This window comes from Galeopterus variegatus, unplaced genomic scaffold (genome assembly GCF_000696425.1).
Source record: "Galeopterus variegatus unplaced genomic scaffold, G_variegatus-3.0.2 Scaffold4292, whole genome shotgun sequence".
Classification (NCBI taxonomy): domain Eukaryota; kingdom Metazoa; phylum Chordata; class Mammalia; order Dermoptera; family Cynocephalidae; genus Galeopterus; species Galeopterus variegatus.
In genome coordinates, this window is record NW_007730403.1 from 136,213 (window position 1) to 158,280 (window position 22,068).

The following is a 22,068-nucleotide window of genomic DNA, read 5'->3' on the forward strand; positions in this document are numbered from 1 at the left end:
CATATCTAAAAACAGAAGATACTAGAATGTTTTCAAGCTATGTGATTATCAATTTTTTATTGAGCTGATTTTTATATATCATGCAATATCTAAACACCCAATCGTGTTTTATTAGACATAAATTTAAAAATTTTGATTAACATGGGCTTTTGATGGTAGTAAACACTTTTTAACTGTCTTTAAAAGCAACATTAAAGCAAATTTCTAAATAACTACTATAAAAATTTCCATGGAAAAATATCAGCTTACAAATTTATTTCATTTTATATAATTATTTTGAAGAACAGACTTTTTTGTACATAAGGCAAAAGTTTAACCAGAGATTCTCACATTTTTCTGTTTCATATTCACTTTGTATTTGCCATTAAAAAAACCTCAAGGGCATATTATTCAATGTAAGCTTTTTAATTCTACTTGGTAAGAAAAATCAGTGACTTCATTCAATAATGTGTTGCCAGTTACTAATTACATCAAAGCATCACTTTTTCTATTTTTTCCACTCAAAAAGGCTTCTTTTTGAAGCTTATTGATATCATCACAAAATTAAGGTTAAAGTTTCAGTAAAGAAGTTAGCAAGAAGAAAGAGGTTAGGACCAAATACTTGTTTTCTTGATACAAAATACATGTTTGGCTACTACACAACTCCCCCCCAAATCCATAAAAATTAAATCTTACTTTGTGTCCTCTTGTTTTCGCTACTTTGAAGATATCCAAGCAGTACAACAAGGTCTTCAATCACCCTAAAATATTGTGAGCCTGAGGAACTGCAAGCATGAATTGTAACTGCTATAAAAAGTTGCTGTATATCACAAGCAAGCAATTTGTATTCACTCAGAGGAATGCTACAGATAACAAAACAAACAAAAAGAACAAAACAGAACATTTGTAAAAAAAAAGAGCAAATAATTTAAGATAAAAAGAACTGCTTTAAATGGCTTAAATTCCTATTCTACCAGCATGCATTCATTCATGCAATTACTCAGTAAGTATTCATGCTCACTCTATGGCAGGTAATACATACTGCATGCTAGGAATAGAAATAAGACACTTGTTGACTCCTGTCAAAAATACAGTTTTTAGAAGACCAGAAAAGAAAAGAGATCACCATAAACAGTAAATGGTGGTAAGCGTAACAACAGACATTAACACAAGATACTGTGGGAACACATAAGCAGGTTCCCAGCCCACACTAAAGGTGAAGATTGTACGGGTATGAACACAAACATTCTGGGAAGGCTTCTCAGAGAGGGTGAATTTGAATAAATTAATTAACCTCTCTGAACCTCATTTGTATGAATTATAGTTACCTTAGAGATTAAAAAAGTTAAAATATTTGAACATATATTAACCCCTTATAAATATCCAGTAAATATGAATTAGTTGCTTCTGTCCCTCAATTGTAATCTTGATAACCTACCTCAGGGTGTGACATTAGGCCTGAACACTTCTCTCCATTTATTTTTTCCATATCAAGCAAGGGTTAGGAATTGTAACTGTCTTGGGCCAATTAATAGAGTAGCACACAAGGAGAGTCAGTAAGCACAATTTATTTAAAAACAAACAAACAAAAGCTACTTTCAGACCACACCTGCAGGTACCTTTCTTAAATCTACCAATTTCATGCATTGGATTGTAATCAAGACCAAGTGTTTTGAGGAAATACAACACGTTGTATTTCTTTGCATTTCCTATATGCCTAGCACATAGACCCTAAATCTAACAGACGACCAATAAAAGTTGAACTGAGTTGAATACAAGGAGTTTCTCTTTGGTCTAGAGAATCACTAAGGATATGCTCTGTTCTTTTTGCAAAAACATAGATAACATGTAATACTTTAATGTGCAACAAGATGGTGCTTCTGGAGATTTATATTTTAACAGTATGCTAATGTAAATACTATACTATACATCATAAATGCAGACACCAAAGGTACAACATCTAAATAAAAATCTAATCCTTTAACATATTTTTAAAGCTGTTAAATCAGTTTGGTGGGCAACCACATGCCAATGTACTTTTGGCTATTAGACCCTGATTTATGGTGGTAGACAGTGATATCGTATCTAACAGTCAGACAGCAGAGTGAGTTCAAAACAGTTTTAAAGTGAGACAGATTCAGTCTCGTGTTCTCTGCTATTTACTACTTGTGTGATCTTCAATGAGTTACTATATCTGTCCAATCCTCAACTGCCTATTCCTGATGAGGATAATAATTTTCATAATCCGATGGTGGAAGCTTAGTAAATATATCTGGGGGCAGCTAAATTTGTTCTCCTTGTCCTCAAATTTTACTACTTGTGTGATCTTCAATGAGTTACTATATCTGTCCAATCCTCAACTGCCTATTCCTGATGAGGATAATAATTTTCATAATCCAATGGTGGAAGCTTAGTAAATATATCTGGGGGCAGCTAAATTTGTTCTCCTTGTCCTCAAATTCTAAATAACAAAAAGTAGGTCATATGAACACCCTATTCTTAACTAAACTATTGAAAATGATAAAAGACATTCTCTCTCCAAATAAATTTTAACCTAATAAGTTTTGTGGAAAAGAAATTCTTTGAAAGTATGAAAATTCAGATGCTTTAAAGTAGTAACCTGTTACTAACATTTTCTCTTTCTAAAGTATTAATCAGACGTAATTAAAAATAATAATTTAAACTTACTTCTTTTCTAATCCATTCAGGGCTGCTACTGTATTACATAACACATAGAGTAGCCCATTATCCAACAACATATCTGCTACTTTAGAACAAGAATTTAAAATGTGGAGAAGAAGTAAAAGAGCGTTATGCAGGAGTACGTTGTCATACAGAGAAGTCTCTATTAGTCCCAGAATAGGAATGACAGACCACTTCTGAAAAAGTCCTATGTTTTTCACTTCTTCCAGATCAAATCTATAACAAATGATACACAATTAAGAGCACGTTAGAAGGAATTAGTAGTCAAAGTAAGAAAAAATGATTGCAACTATGGGCCATTTTGTTAACCTGATTTTGAAGCTATAACAAAACAAATTTGAGGAGTAAGGATTCTTAAGCTTTTTTTTTTAATTATAGATCCTCCCCAATAAAAAGATAAAAGCTATTGCCAGAAGGTTATCCCAAGATAAATACACAAACAGTTGGATGAAATATGCATACAATTTCATGGTTTTAACTGACTCACTTTAACTCATCCATGGGACCCTCATGTAACTCAAAGTACCCCTGCTTTAGGGGACTATATAATAAGTGCACAGGAAAATTATTATTATCTCACATAGTGTTTGAGACAGTGAGCTAGTAAAGAGGTCTAGCAAAAAGGAATGAATCTGGAGTAATTGTCCCAATACTATTTGTCTCTGTGACAGAGTGGAATTATTTAAGCATTTTGCACCTCGTTTTTCTTATGTATCAAATATGTGTGGTGGTATTTGTTCTATTTTCTTCTCAAGGTTGTTGTGAGACTCAAATGAAATAATGCAGAATTGCTTTGAAAAAGCCAGAAGCTTATGCAAATGAAAAATACTATTGAAATTACCACAGTAAATAAGTAGATTCCTCAAGGTCTGAATCTGTCTACCACAATAAGAAGACACACATTTCTCTCTACTTTATCACAGACAGAAATAACAGATTAACTTTTCTGTCAAACTTTTGGTTTGGAAGAAAAACGCTTTTTTTCTTTTTGCACTGTTTTTCTAATCCTTCAGCATTACACTGGGGTCGTCTCAGCAATCAGTACATCAGGAATTCCAGGTGAGGGATTTGCTCTTCTCCCAGATAACCAGAGGGCCCTGAAGGTGTGTGAGGAGGTCCTGCACAGAGCACTCACGGAGCCTGTCGCTGAGAATACACGAGCCACCTTTCTTTTCAATTAGCCTCCTCATTTTGACACTGCATGCCACACATTAACTATCACTTTCTTTCATTGGATGCAGAATTTATTTGTTTTTAGTTTCTAATTAGCGAATGAAATAAAAAGAAATTATACTAAATATCATATGGAAAATAATAAACTGATTTACCTGGAAAATGACTTTTGGCAGATTTTTCCTAAAGGTGACCAAATAATTTTAAGAGTGAATTTACTAAATTTTACATTTAAGACAAAAGATCCCCAGCTGGTGGAGGGAAGAACCTACTTACTCTTCATCAAGGCCCATATGTCGACCAAAGAATATCTCGATGAAGCACTCTAACAATTCCTGAGTTCCCCGATGAAGATACAACTGGTTGGCCAGCAACGAAAAGCCACGATTCTTCAGAAATTTATCTTTTTGTTCTTTAGATGCTCTATTAAAGTATGCATCTAATAGCTAAAGAAAAAATTTAGGATAATTTAGGTAATGTACTAACTTAATATAATGTATACAAATCAGACAGTATTGTTTAAATTAATATATATATAGAGAGAGAACGATGTAGAAAGCTCAAAAGAAAATGCCACCTCCACAGCAAAACAAAAATGAACTTTGTTTCTGACTACTGTGGAATGCTCATGTTGACTCTATTTTGGAGATCTTAATACTTTTGTGCCGGTGAACTGACATTTTTAGCTAAGAATGGACACCAAGTAGACTGGCAGCCCCTCAGTGGAGTATAAGTAAAATATCTGTACCTAATTCTGAAGGAAAAAAAAATTGGTACACTATGCTCTCTGTAAATCTACACATACAAGCCTAGACCTCTATTACTAGACTTCTTGACCGATTATTTATCCTGAGCACAGGCTTGAATTTCCATCCTTTTCTAGTTTCTTAAAAGCAACATGTGTAAAAGCAAATTACTTTTCCTTCCAAACCCACTTGTTCCATGGCTCCAATCTCAAACGAGAGTGTAGCACAATACTCCTAGACTTGAAGGCTAAACTCACGTCTCTCAAACCTGTCTGTCCTTTGACTTCCCGCTACCCCAGATCAGGAACTCATCACTTCTCCCTGGACTAGGATGCTAGCCTGCTAACATAGAACACTTCCACCTCTCTCCCCCTTTCAATCACTCCCTCAGAGTGGATAGACTTCTCTTCCCCAAACACACATCTATTTACCTCCCTACTTAAAAAGCTTTCTAAGTTCACAGCATAATATAAAGTACACCTCCTGCATGAATCCTTCCCTATCTCCCCCTTCAGAATAATTTCCCCCCATGCTCCTATGCTTCATTAATACTGCCACTGCAGCACTCATCACGGAATTCCTTACATTTTACTTAGATGTGTCCATGACTCTCCTCAACTAGACTATAAACTCCTTGAATGTAGTGGCTTATATTACTCATCTTTATATCTCAGAGAGCAACTAGCCCAGTGCCTTGCCCATGAAACGGGAGCTCAATAAATACTGGGACGAACCGCAAGTGATTAAATACTACTACATCTAGACAAACTAAAGAAAATGAGAATCTTTAAAAGCCCATTTCAATACTGGGTTGTTTTCTAATGGAAACCTTTCATATCAAACATTTATTCATTCAACCATATACTTAGAACCTATTACATACTAGACATAAGATGCTTATGCAGCTAATATGTCAGTGTGAGAGATTAAAAAAACAAGAATACAGATAAATTGAAACGTAAATACAAGACATAAATAGGATGCTGTCATAGAATGTAAAGGGGTAGGGCTAGAGGAAGTGATTTTCATAAGGTGATCAGGGAAGGCCTCTGAAAAGGTGATATCTGAGCAAGATCTGAAGTAATTGTCTAGGAGAGATTTCCAGTGAATCATGTGTTCCTGGTAATTTTTGCAAAATAGACTTACTAAGGGTTCATATATGTGAATTTATTGGTAGTTTTAAAAAACATTGATCGGAATCACTATAAGAAGAAGGATTTAAAATTAGATTATCATACATACAAAAAAATGGGCAAGAAGTAACAAACTACATTAGTTCATTATTCCTAAGTATAAAATAAAGCTTTAGGTCTAGTCTAACATATGTACTCAAATTTTTAGTTAACACATATATTTATTTTTCTGAATGAAAACAAAACTTATTTAGTTTTTACCCTTACTTTAATAACTCCATGTTGTATGGCTGGTGACGGGTGGTTAACAAGGACTAACAGTGTGTCTGCTTGAATAAGCTTGTCCATCACGTCTTCAAGCATCGCATCGGGCAGGAGGAGAAGAGCTCCACTCAGCAGTTCATATAACCCACAGCACACAGGGACCAAGCAGTCTTCAGTTACACTGAAACAGAACCCAGCACCAACGAGAAAAGTACATGAATCACCTCAGGAACTGTGCTAAGGAGAGAGAATTTTCACATGTGAAACATGTTCAAAAGGTTAAAGAAACACTTCCTAATTTAACTGTAATTAACCGAGTAACCACAACTTTTTACCACTCATCTTTTTTGGTCACATAGTCTACTAAACACTATTCTGTTCTACCTGTGATATCTAATACAGTAGTCACTGCCACTTGTGCTATTTAAACTGTTTAAAATTAAATAAAAATTCAGTTCCTCAGTTCCACTAGCCACATTTCAAGCACCCAGTAGCACATATGGCTGGCGTCTACTGTACTGTACAGCACAGACAGAACGTTTCATCATCACAGAAAGTGGCATTGGACAGTGCTACTCGAGATGCTACTGGAAACAATAATAAATCTTATCATTTCCCTGAACTAAAGAATTCTTCTCTAATAACTAGAAGGCATTAAATAAACCACAAGAGATTTTTTCTTTGAGAGCTACTTATGGTTTAACCTTTGGTTAAATATTGAATTCAATATTGTCTAGTATTAAAATAGGGAGAAAAGCACCTTTCCGTTTGTTATCAATATATATGCTGAAAGTAAGAAGCAGCATAATGAAGACATTTATTTATATGTAAGAAGTAGCATAATGAAGACATGTCTGGAAGTGTAGAGATTCATCACAGAACAGCAGAACAAAGGGGAGGGGGCACAAGAACACATGAGTACCTGTGTGCGCTTGCAGTTCGGCTGTGGCTGGGCTCATAACCGAGAGAAAAGGCAAAGTTTTCCCAGTCCTCAGCGTTCCTATCAACAAGACTTGGCCAACGGCCAACAGCTGCAGATCCATTCTGCGAAGGAAAGGCTAGCCCAAGGCTTGCAATAGTGCTGTGGCTTTGCTGGAATGAGGCCAGTCCCTTTAGGTAATCTGGCCGGCGTGGGCAAGATTCGTCCCCAGGACTGTCATCGTCTGATCTGGGTTCTGCTCCCAACTCTTTATGATCTACTTTGACTACTGGAAATCCCAATGTTCCTTTTGGGACACCATCGACAGACCCTTGGGCTAAGAGGACAGCTTCCATTTCACAAAAGATTTTTGCAGACTCACAGCTACTGATGAATGTATCTTCTTTGCCTTTTTTCAGTGCGTTGAAACTCCCCAAAGCAATCTGTTTCTCTAGTTGGGTAGTAACATAAGTATCTGCAATATTTTGTAATTTGTCAATATTATGGCCCAAACTTCCAGTCAGTTTTCGTGGCTGCATTGGTGGTGAAGAAGGGGGAAATGCAGGTAGGCTTCTGGAACGCAGCATGTGGGCAGCCGTCTGTTGTGCTATAATACTGGAGGAACTGTTTCCTGGTAAGAGCAGGTAGATTTTTAAGTGGGACCACTTCTCTTCTGCACTATAAGTCACAACCACAGCAAGAGTTCATTTATCTAGCACTGTTAAAGAATCCACATAGGTTAATTTTCCTAGTAACTAATGCTTAAAATTCTTAAATGCCAAACTATTTGTCTTTTAACCACTTTCTTTTACAATCTTCCAAAAACAAATGTCTTTCCTTGTCTCCTTAACAAAAAATAATATTGACTGAAACATTCAAAGGCATTAGGATTAATGTTTCTATTGTGGTGAAATTAAGTGAATGAAGTGAAGCTTAGTTTAACCTCAGGCTGCAGTCACCAGGATGCAGTTTGATACGTGGAAAGAGTGTGGGCTTTGCTAGATGTAACCAGATGCAAGTGACAGTGCTGTTAGTGAGGTGGCCTTAGGTAAATCACATACTTGTACCAAATGAGGCTTTCTACAAATGTTAAATGAGAGTTCATAACATCCACTTTGCAGTGTTGTTTTAAGGATTAAGTGAGAGCACATTTGTGATGCACCTGCACACTGCCTGACATAGGACAGGGTCTCAATAAATGGTAGTGCTTGTTCTTATTATGAGACTAAATGTACTCTCTCCTCCATTTTTGTAGCTACTTCTTGCTGCTATTAGTGAGATGCAACAGTCTTCTCTCTTCTTGCTACAGCTCTCCAATATTACTTCTTACAGTCTATAGAGGAAGAGACCAGAAAAATCACTCTCCTTGTAAGCATAGTGTAAGAGTAGCGCATGCTACTTGTAATGGATTGAATTACGTCCCCCCCAAACTCACTGAAGCTTGAATTGTGTCCCCCAGGTTTTATCTGTTAGAAACTTGGCCCCCACTGTGATTGTTAGGAGGGTGTGAAATCCTATTACGGTAATTGAAAGGTGGATCCTTGAAGAGGTGATTAGACTGTAATGACCATGCCCTAGTGCATGGATTCACAGTGCTGGTCAGGGGTGTGGTTCTGAGGATTTTAAAAGGAGAAGAGAGTCTGTGTCTCAATGCTCTCTCTGCTCCTCCATTTTGCAATGGGATACCCTGCCACCACTGAAGTCCCCACCAAAGAAAGCCTTCATCAGATGTGTTCCCTGGATTTTGGACTTCCCAGCCTCTGAAACTGTAAGCAATAAATTGTGTTCTTTATAAATCACCCAGTTCCAGGTATTTTGTTCTGAGTAACAGAAACGGACTAATACACTACTCAAGGTGTGGTCCGCGGGCCAGCAGCATGGAATCAGCACGACCTGTGTGACTGCTAGACCTTCACCTTCTCAGGCTCCACTCTAGACCTAGTGAATATGTAGAAGGGAGGGTCCCAGGAATCCATCTTTTAACAAGCTCTTCAGGTGATTTTTTTTGCATGTTAAAATTTGAGAAGCACTGATATAGATTATATAGGCACTGAATGAACTGCTTTAGAACCTAGGCTTTATGGCAATAAAATAGCTCCATGGCTCAGAAGATTTTCCAGTTATTTCTGAATTTTGGCTGGAGAGCTAAAGCTGCCTACCAAAAGATTCCATTCAAAAGACCTGGAAAAAATAGGGGCATGATTGAACTTGAAACTGTTTCAGAGTGATGCATGGGATTTAAAAAGAGATCCTATAGATAGAATAGACAGTGGGATACGAGAGTTGTAGAGGTGCTTGTAAGCATTCTTGCTGATGATAAATTCCAGGACAGGTGCGAGAGACTGGTAGCTAAGAAGAGGGGTGTGGTCCCTGAGTCAAGGAACGTGAGGCTGGAGTACTGGATGGCCATTCATATGGCAAGTGAAGTTGTCTAGAATGATTTGTTTAGGTAGAAAGAAGAGAGAAAGACAAAAAAAGCTTTTGAAAAAAATGGAAAAGTAAATCAGAAGCTTAATAAAAGACAAGTGACTATGGTAAGATTAGCCAGAGAATGCCTGAGCAAGAAGGCAGGAGCCTCACCTGTTTTTTAAGTTCTCCTGAGGACCTGCGCTGGGTCTCTAAATTGAGTGTGAATTACTGATACCAGAAAGTAGTAAAAATGGATCCTTTACATATCTTCTATAATTCTTAAGTTTAATCTTCCATTTATTTAGTCTGAATATCAGGTTTTGCTATACTGCTAAAACATGCACAATTGAACTGTCAGTAAATATTCAGACCTATAATGGGAAAGGTTGTGATATCATTATTACTATTTTTACCTTCAGGTGGTGAAGCAGTAAAACCTGACGGGTTTATTTCCATAAATCCAGGGCTAAAAAGGGACTTTCCTCCACTGCTGGAGTGCCTCAGGTACATGATTGATTTTACTTTCTCCTGAAAAATCTTGCCATCTAGAATCAAAAAATTTTTTGAGACAGCAAAATTTAGAAAAAGGATAAAACAAACTATTACTTCAAAAGCAAACCATTAAATTTTGACAAAAAAGATGTTCAAGGAGAAAAAAACATGGCAAACTATACACTAATACACACTGTGTGAGTAATTATATCTACAATTTCTTACTACAGATTTTTGTTGTTGATTATCATTGGCCACATTAGCTTTTCTTTGAATTCCAACTGTACTTAGTTATTTCTATGGTTTTACACTTAATTGTTCGTTTTTTATGTTATGATTTCTCAAGGACATGGTTCACCCATCTATCCTTGAGGATGGGACTGTGTCTTATGTTTTCATACATCCCCTCCAGTGTCTAACATGACTCCTAGACTAATACTCTCAGCTTAACCTTCCTCTCTGAGCTTCACACTTGTAAATTCGATGGCCTTGTTTCTTCACCGCCCCACAAATGCAACCAATCTACCCTGGTATCATCTTTCTGCCCTGAACGCACTCCCCATGTGTTCTCTGCTTAGTTTGGCAGAAGCCCGCTCCCCACGCACAACTGGAGCCACCTTCAACGACCACCTTTCCTTTACCCACGGTGAGTCACTCGCCAAGTTCTACTGACTTTATTTCCTGTGTCTTCAACTCTTCTCAAAGCAACCGCACTGCTGTAATGCAGGCTTTATCATCTCTCTCACCTGGATTACCATCATGGATCTCTAAATGACACCCCTGATGGACATCCTGTCACCCTCAAATCCTAACAGCTACCAGAGTTCTCTCTCTCAAATGTTGACTCCTGCTTAAAACCTGCCAGTGGCTTTCTGCTGCCTCCTGAGCACCTTGGATAGAGCCCAAGCTTCTTGTCTACAAGCATCTCCATGATTTGTCCCTGGGCTGCTCTCCAGCCTGGCTTCTTATGTGACATTTCAACAACGCCGACTTCTCATGGCTCGCTGTTGTTTCCTTTGCCTGGAAGGCCTTCCCTTGCACTCCCAGGCATTCTTTCAGACTCAGAGCCGGAATCACCTCCTCCAGGAAAGGCCCCCTCTGCCCTCATCATGTTCAGTGCTACCAGAAAGCGAAACGTTGACTTCTCGCTATGCTTCCCACACGGTGTGGGGCGATTATCTGTTTATGTCTCTCTCCCCTCGACTAGGATGTAGGCCTCTTCACATTCTATTCATTTTCTTGACTACCCTGCTCCCAGAATCTCACGCAGCACTTTATCCACTAAATGTGCTGAGCCCACCACATAGATAAACCATCTAATTTCATTTGGATTTTTTCTGCTGCTCAATCATTTTATCCGTGTATTACATTTCTTAAAATGGCTGTTGACAACCAGTTTTCCACTCTCAATTTACTACCTGTCTTTCTCACAGGTTCACTCTTTTTTTTCCTGTTTTTTGTTTTTTGTCTTTTGTCTTTTTTCCGTGTCCGGCAACGGATCGCAACCCTCAGTGTTGCCCCCGTACTGGACCGGGGACCGGCAACGGGATTGCAACCCTCGGTGTCGCTCCCACGCCTCGCCCAGCCAGTGAGCGGGAACCGGTCTGTACGTGGGATCCGAACCCTCGGGTGGGAGCGCCGCTGCGCTTCCCAAGCGGCGCACTATCCAGTGCGCCACCGGGCCGGCCCACAGGTTCACTCTTGCTTGCTTGCTTACCACGTGCCATCCTCCTAGTTCTTTAAAATCTCTGATTATTCCATCTTTCTCTTGTCCCATCCTCTAAACAGTCCAGGTTCACTCTTGCTTGCTTGCTTACCACGTGCCATTCTCCTAGTTCTTTAAAATCTCTGATTATTCCATCTTTCTCTTGTCCCATCCTCTAAACAGTCACGCCTCGCCCAGCCAGTGAGCGGGAACCGGTCTGTACGTGGGATCCGAACCCTCGGGTGGGAGCGCCGCTGTGCTTCCCAAGCGGCGCACTATCCAGTGCGCCACCGGGCCGGCCCACAGGTTCACTCTTGCTTGCTTGCTTACCACGTGCCATTCTCCTAGTTCTTTAAAATCTCTGATTATTCCATCTTTCTCTTGTCCCATCCTCTAAACAGTCATGTTACCAGTAATTCTGTCCTTAGATTCATTCCTCTTTCCTTCTCTCTCTAAACACTTTTTCAGTGGCCTCATCTATTCTCAGGGCTTCAGCTCACTTCTACATGGGTAGCTCCTTGTAACCTCCCCCATGTTATAACCCTCTTTCCAATCGTCTGCTAGATAATTACACTATGAATAACTACAGGACACCTCGAATGCAACATGTCATTACAGTGTCCTCTTTCCCTAACATCCCAGAGCCATCCCTCCTACCCTCCCATTTCTGCACTTACCCCTCCTTCCAGTTCCACTGCTGCTACGCCCAGATTCTATTACTTTGTTTCTCACATACTGCTCTAATTGGTCTTAGTTCCCCTAGTTTCTTATTCCTGAATCCTACTGCAATAACTTACTTACATCATATCCCCTTGCTCAAAACAAACAAAACACTTTCGATGACTTCTAACTAGAATACAAATTCAAATTCTCTGGACTTTCATTCAAGGACCCATTTACTATGACCTTATGGGAAAAAAATAAATGATAGTCTTCAACTATATTTATGGCATTATTTCTCATTTCTCCTATATAGATCCCCTATACTTAGGTAGAATTCCTTATTTTTTTCCCTTTCTACTTTTCCTCCCTTTAAGTCGTTCTCTTTGCTAATTCTTCAGTCTACCTACCAAATTCTACCCAAATTCTTCAATGCCCATGTCAGATATTATATCATCTATTATATACTGTCTCTCTGCAGAGGTCTGATAAACCCTCTCTCTGAAATCTCATTCATTGTTCTTTTGTGTCTATAAGGTACTTACCAAATATTGTTTTGTATTGTAGTTATTTGAGAGTATGTCTCCTCTCTCCTCTTGGCATTTAGGCTCCCTGAAGGCAGAGACCATGTCTGCTTCATTCTATAACCCTCTGCCCTGTCTCAACCCCAGTATGTATGTAATTTGGGCAGTTTCTAGCATAGAGAAGCCGTTCAATGAATATCAAACAAATATGAATCAAGTGGGAAGAATAAAATGAGGGTAGAGATAGCCAAGCTCCAACAAAAATGACCGTACCTACCTATGTGCAAAGAAAAGTAGAAGTTGATGGGGTTGTGACAAACGTAAGTATTAGTAGGAGGGTGAACTGCTAAAAGGAAATTGAAGATAACTGTCAATAATTCCAAGTCTGGAGGCGATCCAAGGACTTCTGCTATAATTTTCACAAATGATCTACAAACCTCTCGGGGCATGGACGTAAGCTGCCCCTCTTTGTGTTCCTGAAAAAATAAAAATCAAACTCTCTTTAAAGACAACTGCCAACTTACTGAATATTTTTCATTTAAGCAAGATATTCTTCTTAAGATATAATTCTGTTGGTTTACTGCACTAGTCTGACCATATTTACCGTTAAACTGAATTGCTATTTCTCAATTCAAGCAAACTTGCTATTAAAAATTCATTAAAACTGAGGGCAACTTAATTCTAGTCCATTTATCTTGACTAACGGAGGCAAAGTTCTATCACAGCACTCACGAGCATGGACTCAGAAGCCAAACTGCTAGGTTTGCATTGTGGCCCCTCCACTCACACCAGCTGTGTGGTCTTAGGCATGTTATTTAACATCTCCATGCCTCAGTTTGTCTATAATATGGGATAATACGAGGGTACTTCAAAAAGTTCATGGAGAAAAAGAATGGAAAGATAATACACGTTTTTCCATGAGTTTTTTGAAGTACCCTTGTACTATGTACTAGTGCTACTTCATAGGATTATTATAAGGATTAAATGACATAAACTATTAGAACAGTGCCTCACATAGTAAGCTCCATATAAATATTAGCTACTGTTAGTACTACCATTACTACTAACAGTATTACTACCTCTTTTTCTTCTACTACTACTATCACCACCACCACCGCCACCCCTACTACTGCTACTACTACTATGGGAACAGGAGAGAAAATTTCTGATAGACAAAACTAGTTACATCAACATAATGTGCTCCAGATTACAAAGCTCTTTCTCACAACAGCTCTGTGAGAGGTTTTATCCCTCATTTCTAGAGTGTGAGGCTCAAAGTGGTTATTTGACTAGTTTAAACCACACGGAAAATAAGTAATTAGTACAAGTAAAATTCAGACTCAGGCCTCTGAACTCTTTCTACTGCATCATCTACTGCCTGGAATAATGAGACTTGGTAGAATGCCAAGTAATTACTAATAATAAAGATGGATATAAACAAATTGTTTAGATCCTCCAATTCCGCCTCACCAGTCGGTAGCAGAAGCCTCTAGATCAAGGGTACGGGAGGTAAACTTCCTCGTCTTCCCTGTCCCTATGTCCAAATCCATGCCCCCATATCCACTCTTCTTCACTTACTCTTGCATATTGCAGAGTCAGAGGACTTATGTTAATTTTGAAACAATTTAGTCTGACTACCTCAGATTTAAGAAGAGAACCTGAGTCTACAGAACAAAACATAAAACCCCTGAGGCTCGCATTTAAAGAGAATCAAGCTCTGTTAATTCTCTTAGTATACGGTCTTTCATATTTGCTTCCTATTTCTACATTCCCATTTTTATCAACTTCATTCAGGTTCTTTACAGTGTACTCACAAACCAAAAAAACTGCTTCACATCCAATATACTACCAATTTGTTCATCTTCCTGAAATACCATAAAGACTCTGAGGCACCTTAAAGGCAAAGACTAAGTTCATTTCTTTATATACTTCCCACAATATCTAACATAAAGCTATGTTTAATAAATAGCTATTAATCTCAAAGATGAGCTCTTTGAAGGAAGAAGAGTAAAGAAATATACTCTTCAGGAAAAGGAATTGGTGCCAAGATTTTTTTAGCATTTTTATAAATGATATGGAACTGAAACATTGAAAATATTGAAATCTCCAATTTTATGCTATTTTTCTGACATGAAAGGACTGAATAAGAACAACCACTGTTGTACAAACTAATTAAAAATTCGCTAATATACAAAGAAACAGATTTAGAGGAAAACTGATGCATAAATGATGCATAAAACATTCAGTAAGCAGGGGTCTGAGAGACTACCACACTGTATTTCTGAAGACAACAGTTTAATTTACCACAGAGGCAAGGCAACAAAATGTTTCTGTTTTTTTTAAGAGTTCATTGATTGCACAAATCTGAGAGACTACCACACTGTATTTCTGAAGACAACAGTTTAATTTACCACAGAGGCAAGGCAACAAAATGTTTCTGTTTTTTTTAAGAGTTCATTGATTGCACAAATATTTATTGGGTGCTTATGTGTGCCAGGTACTGGGGTTACGGTGTGATCAACGAAGAACATATCCCTGTCCTCATGAGGTTTACAAAGGAACCCTGTTTACAACCTCATACACAACATAAAACTAACAAATTACATGCGCATGGAGTGACAGCAAGTTCATAAAACAGGGAAGGGCAGAGGAGGCTTCTCTCCAGAAGTAAGTTTTAAGGGGTGCATGGTGAATAAGCAGGAGTTGGCCAGGAAAGAATGAGATCAGTAACTTTTAAGGCAAAAAGAACATCATGTCCCTGAGGTGGGAAAAGCCTCACTTGTGTAGGAAGGGAAAGAAAGCCCCGGGCCACGTGGTATAAGATGAGGCAGGAGGGCAGCCAGATCATAAAAGCCGTCCTCTGGATGTTGTCACAGATTGTGGATTTTAGCCCAAGTACAGTGAGAAGCCCCTAGTGCCACTGAAGCAAAGGCACTAAAAACACAAAATATTACTGATCCCATGGAACATCTGTACTTATCTAACTTGACAAAGTTCTAATAGATGCCTCATACATTAAAAAAAAAAAAGACTTGAAAAACAGTCCAATATACCAACCAAGCAGATAAAAGGACATCTATAAAGGCAGAGGAAAAAAGTTTAACTGGAAGCCAGGCCACAGCACAGACACCACAATATAACTGGTAAATTTAGTGCCATTTTTTAACATACTATTTTGGATGTATTTTCAAGACGCTAATTCTAGCATATAAAATAGACCTTCAGCAAATTCATGTTTATTAAAATAATACATATTTGTAAGGTGTTATTTAAGGGATATGGAACAAGTTAAAATTCATCAACTATTGTTGATGTTCAAGAGACGACAAAATTATTACTATATCCCAAACATAAAGAAACATCTCAGAAATTTAGTAGTAGTTATTCTTTTGCAACTGAGTTAGGAATGACAACAGTGTAAAGATTAAGATGTAAGAGTCAGGAGTTGAAAAACTCCTATTTCTTGAAAGAATAGAAGCAGGAGAACAGAGAAGATTAAAAAGAGGGAAAAAATTCCCACTGAAAGTCCCACAAAAATTTGATGTCCATAGTACAGAGTTATTAAACAGAAACAATTACAAAACTATACCTCCAAAGGTAAAGTAACATGAAAAGTACCTGCAAAACCTGACAAGTCAGCAGAAAGTGATGAACTACTCGAGCTTTCAATAACTGCTTAATGTTAAACATCTGCTGGTGGTGATCTGCTCTGATGAGGACTTCCAAGGACGCGAGCAGGGTTTCCCAAACACCTTGCTGAGAAAAAAAAAAAAAACACACACACACCAATTGGCACACAGTTATTGAAAAACATGCTGCATGCTTTTTAGAACATACACAATATAACAACGTAACAATGCGTATGTATTTAGTGTCAAAGATTAATTTTGTCAGAAAAGAAGAAATCATAAGATTTATCTTCTTTTATTTTTTGTTGTCAACACGTCATTTCTAAATACCTATGTTGAATGCAATACTGTATTCAGTTCTTTAGTATATTACCATTTCTGTGATGTTAAATGATATGTATTTTCAAAAGGTGAATGATCTTGAGAGAATTATTCAAACTAGAGAAGCCTACATATGACCAATATAATTGTTTTCAAATCATTTATGTTCAGAGTGTTATCAAAAATGTATAAATTTCAATGCTAACTGGCATATGCAGCATTTAACAAAATTATTTTAGAACAAATTGTACTAAATTGAAAACTCACGAACAATGTGAAAATTCTGCATTTTTGGATTAATTTTACTTTTCAGTCCAAAGAATAAAATTCTCTGCACAATTACAATCTGCGTCTTCAAAGAGTAGTTAGCATCCTTTAAAGGTGCTTTAAAATGCTCCTCCCATATTGAATCAACCTTAAGTCAACCACAATACTAGAGAAAAAGAGCTTACATAGATACTATTGAAAGGTAATCTTCACCTCACTTTATTACCCTAATTGACCTTTCAACAAAGCAGTTAACAAGAAGCAAAATTAACAAGCTTGGGCTGCAGGTCTTACTATTTCTTCTGCCATTATTGGACAGTAATGAATAATGAGAAGACTAAGAAATGATGGACTTAATCACACTACTCTAACCAAGGCCTCTCTCTTCACAGATGGAGCTAAGATGCCCTAAAAGAAAAAGCCACATGAAAACTGGGAGACAAGGCAGCCTAAGTATGAAAACTTGATTCAGGTTTGAAAAATAGTGCCAGTGTAAACAAATCACCACCACCAACAACAAAACAACAAAAATCAAACTCAGTTCAAAAACAATTAATTAGATAAGAAAATATTTCAAATCCAAAAGTGTTATATTAATTTGAATTCAATAACATTTTTTTTTTATCAGACAACTCCAAGTTTTGCTTGTTCTTTCAAAATACTAAATAAGCTAATTGTCCGACATTTAGTTAAGGTTAGATTTTCCAATCTGCAAGTGAGCATATTCTTTATTATATGTTTATACTGCCTTTGCTCTAATTTGTTTATATATGCTATCCCTGTATTTACTTGCTTTCTCTCCCTGCAATATTACACACGTTTTTATCTATCTATCTCTATGCTTATTTTAAGTTTAAAAGTGAATATTCAAAATGAGAATAGAAATCACAACAAATTACAAAATTTAAAAAATTGACAAATACCATAAATACTTCAAAACACAGAAAAATAGCAATAGTTTATTCAGCTGCTTTTTAATACTTTTCTCTTATGCTTTTAGCTGCATACTTTTTGATTGCCTCTGCACATAACAATAATTTTGTAATATAATTTTCTATGGGAAGAATAGAAAAACAATTTTCTTTCCTCTGGTATGTTTGAACTAAATTCATTTTTATTAATGACAGATAAGAAAAAGTTTTTTTAGCTTCACAACTTCTTAATGATAATGTTAAATTTTTAGAGACTGTTGCCAAATTTGCAAATAATACATTTTTTAAAAATTCTAAAGGCATATACTCTGAATTGCATTTTAAATAACTATGTTTGGTGATAATGTTGTTATATATTCTACTTCTAGACAATCTAGTTTTTTGCAAAAATCACCCATACCTACTAGAACCCTGCCAAACTTGGGGTGGGACAGTCTACACTATAACTAAGAAGACTGTGTGAGCCTATACCATTAAGAATGTTTAAAACTAGGGCAGAGAGGAAACAACTCTCGTGAAGACCAGTTTCTCCATTCCAGGTGTAGAGATTCAGTGCCCAGACCTAACATCTATCTATGTTGCTTACTTCATGCTTATGATGAGGCCTTGCCCCACACACCACAATCCCAGCTCTGCCTCCTGGCCAGCATGGCCTCCCCACTCAGAAATATGTCCATTTCCCTTTTCCTGGACCTGATGACTCCCCAGACTCTTAGGAGGCTCCCCTTTCAGAGTTTACGGGAAATATAAGCTCCCAACTGATCCAAATGAGCCCGTTTCCCCACTCAGAAATATGTCCATTTCCCTTTTCCTGGACCTGATGACTCCCCAGACTCTTTGGAGGCTCCCCTTTCAGAGTTTACGGGAAATATAAGCTCCCAACTGATCCAAATGAGCCCGTATACTCTTGGCTGAGTACAGTGTTCTCAGCCATCCCAAGTTCTGATCTTGACCTTCCAGCTCAGTATTACTAGTGGCTGTTCAAAACTTTGAATAGGAAACACAGATGTTCATTTATAATTAACATAACATTGAAGTAGTAAATTCATTCTTTTCTTCACAAGAATTAGATGAATGTTTAAAAGTACATATCTCCCTCCCACAACCAGGCACACTGCCAGTGCCATGGGGCCCACCCGGGGTCTGGAGGCATGGATCTGGGGGCCACCAGCAACTAGGTAAGGGGCATGCCAAAAACATCACCTCCATGTGGGTGGCCTACCACAGCCACCACAATAACCACAGCTGCCATGAAAACGGCTAGAAGCCACAACCACCATGCAGATGGTCCACTAGCAACTAGAGTGCACTGACACAAGGAGAGTCACCAGCAGAAACCAACGAAAAGAAGAGGATATCTTTCTCCACAAGGCCCATTCCAGAGAGACAGAAGAAGCATCTGCTCTACAATAATATTGGGGGACATGAACACACCTCTCAGCATTGGACAGATCATCTAGGCAACAAATCAACAGAGTAACCATTACTCTTTCAGAAGGAGAGAAGAGATCTAGGGTTATCAGAAGTGAGAGTGGGGGAGAGAGAGAGAGGGATGGGGAGAGATTGGACAAGGGGCATAAAGAATAAGGACAACTTGTAACAATATATATGCAAGTAATATTGATTTGATCAACACATGTCAATGTTGAGCCCCCAAAATATTATAATCAATTATGATTCAATAAAAATAAAAATAAAATAAAATGTCTTCAAACTGTAAACAGAAAAATAAATAAATAAATAAAAATAAAAGTACATGTCTCTATTTACTATAGGTAAAATGTGGAAGCTACTTAAATGTCTCTTGATGGATGAATGGCTAAGCAAAATGTGGTGTATCCATACAATAGCATATTAGGAATATTATTCAGCTTTAAGAAGAAAATTTTGACATATGCTACAACAGGGATGAACCTTGAGGACATTAATGCTAAGTGAAATAAGCTAATCACAAAAGATACATCCTATATGATTCCACTTATAGGAGGAACTTAGAGTAACCAAAATCATAGTCAGAGGGAGAATGGTGGCTGCCAGGGGCTGTGGAAAGTGGGGAGTGGGGAGTTGTTTAATGAGTACAGAGGTTTGGTTTTACAAAATGAAAAGTGTGGGCCGGCCCGGTGGCGTACTGCTACAGTGCACCGCTTGGGAGCGTGGCGGCGCTCCCGCCGAGGGTTCGGATCCCATATACAGACCGGTTCCCGCTCACTGGCTGAGCGAGGTGCGGGCGCAACACCGAGGGTTGCGATCCTGTTGCCGGTCCCGGTCCGGTACGGGCGTGACACTGAGGATTGCGATCCGTTGCCGGACATGAAAAAAGACAAAAAAAGGAAAGAAAAAAAAAATGAAAAGTGTTATGGAGATGGATGGTGGTGATGGTTGCACCACATTGTGAATGTACTTGATGCCACTTGAAAATGGTTATGATAGTTATTTTATCTTATGTGTATTTTACCACAATAAGAAAAAGGGGGAAAAGTACATATTACATGCCTCTGCTTTATTCCATATCTTCCAGTCAAGCAACAGCTCCTCTAACAGTTTCACATCTTGGATTATAGCGTTGGACTCTATATCCAACTTAAACTCTTCATTCTCACTGATATGAATAATATCTTCACCGCAGCAAACTTCAAGAAGGGTCTATGGAAAATCAACATTAATACAACAGGCATTAACAATGATCAATCAAATAATTTAACAGAAACATTAAGCTTTCAATTTTAGCAGTCGTAACATTAAATTCAAAGGAAAACTGGTAAATAATTCAACATTTCACAAAGTCTCTTTAATCTGTTTTGTAAAACAACTCAAATAAATAGAAAACCCCAACCTTTCAAATATTTGTGATTTCTCAGTTTCAAACATGGCATAAAACAAACTACCTTCTATTTTTATTTTTTCAATAGAATTAAACTGCTATTAGGCTTTAAAACCTTTTCAAAAAAGTAGTAAAGATTCATGCCACACATGTATGGATCTTGAGAGTTTAAAGAGGTAGGTGTGGGGGGCAGGGGTAGAGAAACCTTCTTTTGCCTTAGTATCAGTATCCTTGGAGAGAAATACTTCCGCAATGTTACCAAATGCTGACGGCTAGAAAAAAGTTTAAATATATGATAGCGGGATCATAATAAAAACTAACATGGACATCTGTGACTTTAAAACTAACTCTGTAGCAGCACTGCCTAATGGAATGGTATGTCTCTAGGTACGTCTCTAGCCCACTGTGGGAGCTGAAGCAAACAATTTCATCCATCTACAGAATGAGTGGTCAGCTTGGCAGGCATCTATGGTCCATCCAGATCTAAAATTCTGTGAGTTTATTTTTTTTCTTACTTTTCTAAAATGCTTTAAAGAAAAGGAAAATGTAATCAATTAATGATGAAAAGAACCAGAAGGGTACATTAGTTTGAGTAAATACACCCTAAATAGGCAAAACACAAAACTATCACTGGAAGGCTTTGATGAAGAGATGAGTATCACTGCTTATGAAACTGTGAGAATAAATTTTGTGAGGTCATACCTTCAAAATGTGATAGCCAACGATGCATTTTCGTTTGATCAACACCTGATGAATCATGGAAAGTCCATGACAATTTTCTAATTCATGAACTCTCTGTTGGTTGTACTTAATTAATGAGAGTATAACTTGCAGTGCTAATGCTTGAGTTTCTTCACAGCTACTGAGTTCAACAACCTAAAAAAAGTAGATATATTTTTCTCCTAATTTGTTGAGAGTAAAAATTTAACATATGTGATTATTGCCTTTATGTAATATCAATCTAACAGTTTCTATGAACGTTTATTTTTTAACACTCACACTGTAACCATTTAAGAATTGTGGATAAACAAAACTGAGCGAAAGGCATAAATTCCATTCTCTTTAATCTCTGTAGTATATTATAAATGGACTAAAATAACATTACAACCTTAGAGGTCAGTCACATTTTATAATTAGTGATCTGAATTGTCAGCAAAATGTTTCAAGTTTTCAGTAGAAAAGTCAATCATCAAATAAACTCAACATGAAAAGACATGATGCTTGCCCCCCGTGGGGCCTACTGTCTAGTCAGAGATAAGACCCACATGTAAAAACCATGTGTTATACCTCATACTTCAATTCAGCCAACACTTTCTGACAACTACTGTACATAAGAAACATTCACCCGTTATTATGATAAAAAGTAAAGAAGAATGAGACAAAAGAATTGC

The 22,068-nt window shown here is 37.6% G+C and overlaps 1 protein-coding gene across 1 annotated transcript in view; it reads right to left on the reverse strand.

Moving 5' to 3' along the window:
- LYST (lysosomal trafficking regulator) overlaps nucleotides 1-22,068 on the reverse strand; it is a gene marked incomplete at its 5' end in the record, with an annotated part of 145,646 nt that overhangs the window by 91,429 nt on the left and 32,149 nt on the right. Inside the window, 10 exons of the mRNA XM_008587222.1 lie at nucleotides 676-842; nucleotides 2,668-2,898; nucleotides 4,132-4,301; nucleotides 6,002-6,179; nucleotides 6,921-7,548; nucleotides 9,740-9,871; nucleotides 12,985-13,183; nucleotides 16,326-16,463; nucleotides 20,350-20,499; nucleotides 21,380-21,553. Of these exons, the coding sequence (XP_008585444.1) occupies nucleotides 676-842; nucleotides 2,668-2,898; nucleotides 4,132-4,301; nucleotides 6,002-6,179; nucleotides 6,921-7,548; nucleotides 9,740-9,871; nucleotides 12,985-13,183; nucleotides 16,326-16,463; nucleotides 20,350-20,499; nucleotides 21,380-21,553 (2,167 nt within the window). The remainder of the gene's footprint in view (nucleotides 1-675; nucleotides 843-2,667; nucleotides 2,899-4,131; nucleotides 4,302-6,001; nucleotides 6,180-6,920; nucleotides 7,549-9,739; nucleotides 9,872-12,984; nucleotides 13,184-16,325; nucleotides 16,464-20,349; nucleotides 20,500-21,379; nucleotides 21,554-22,068) is intronic.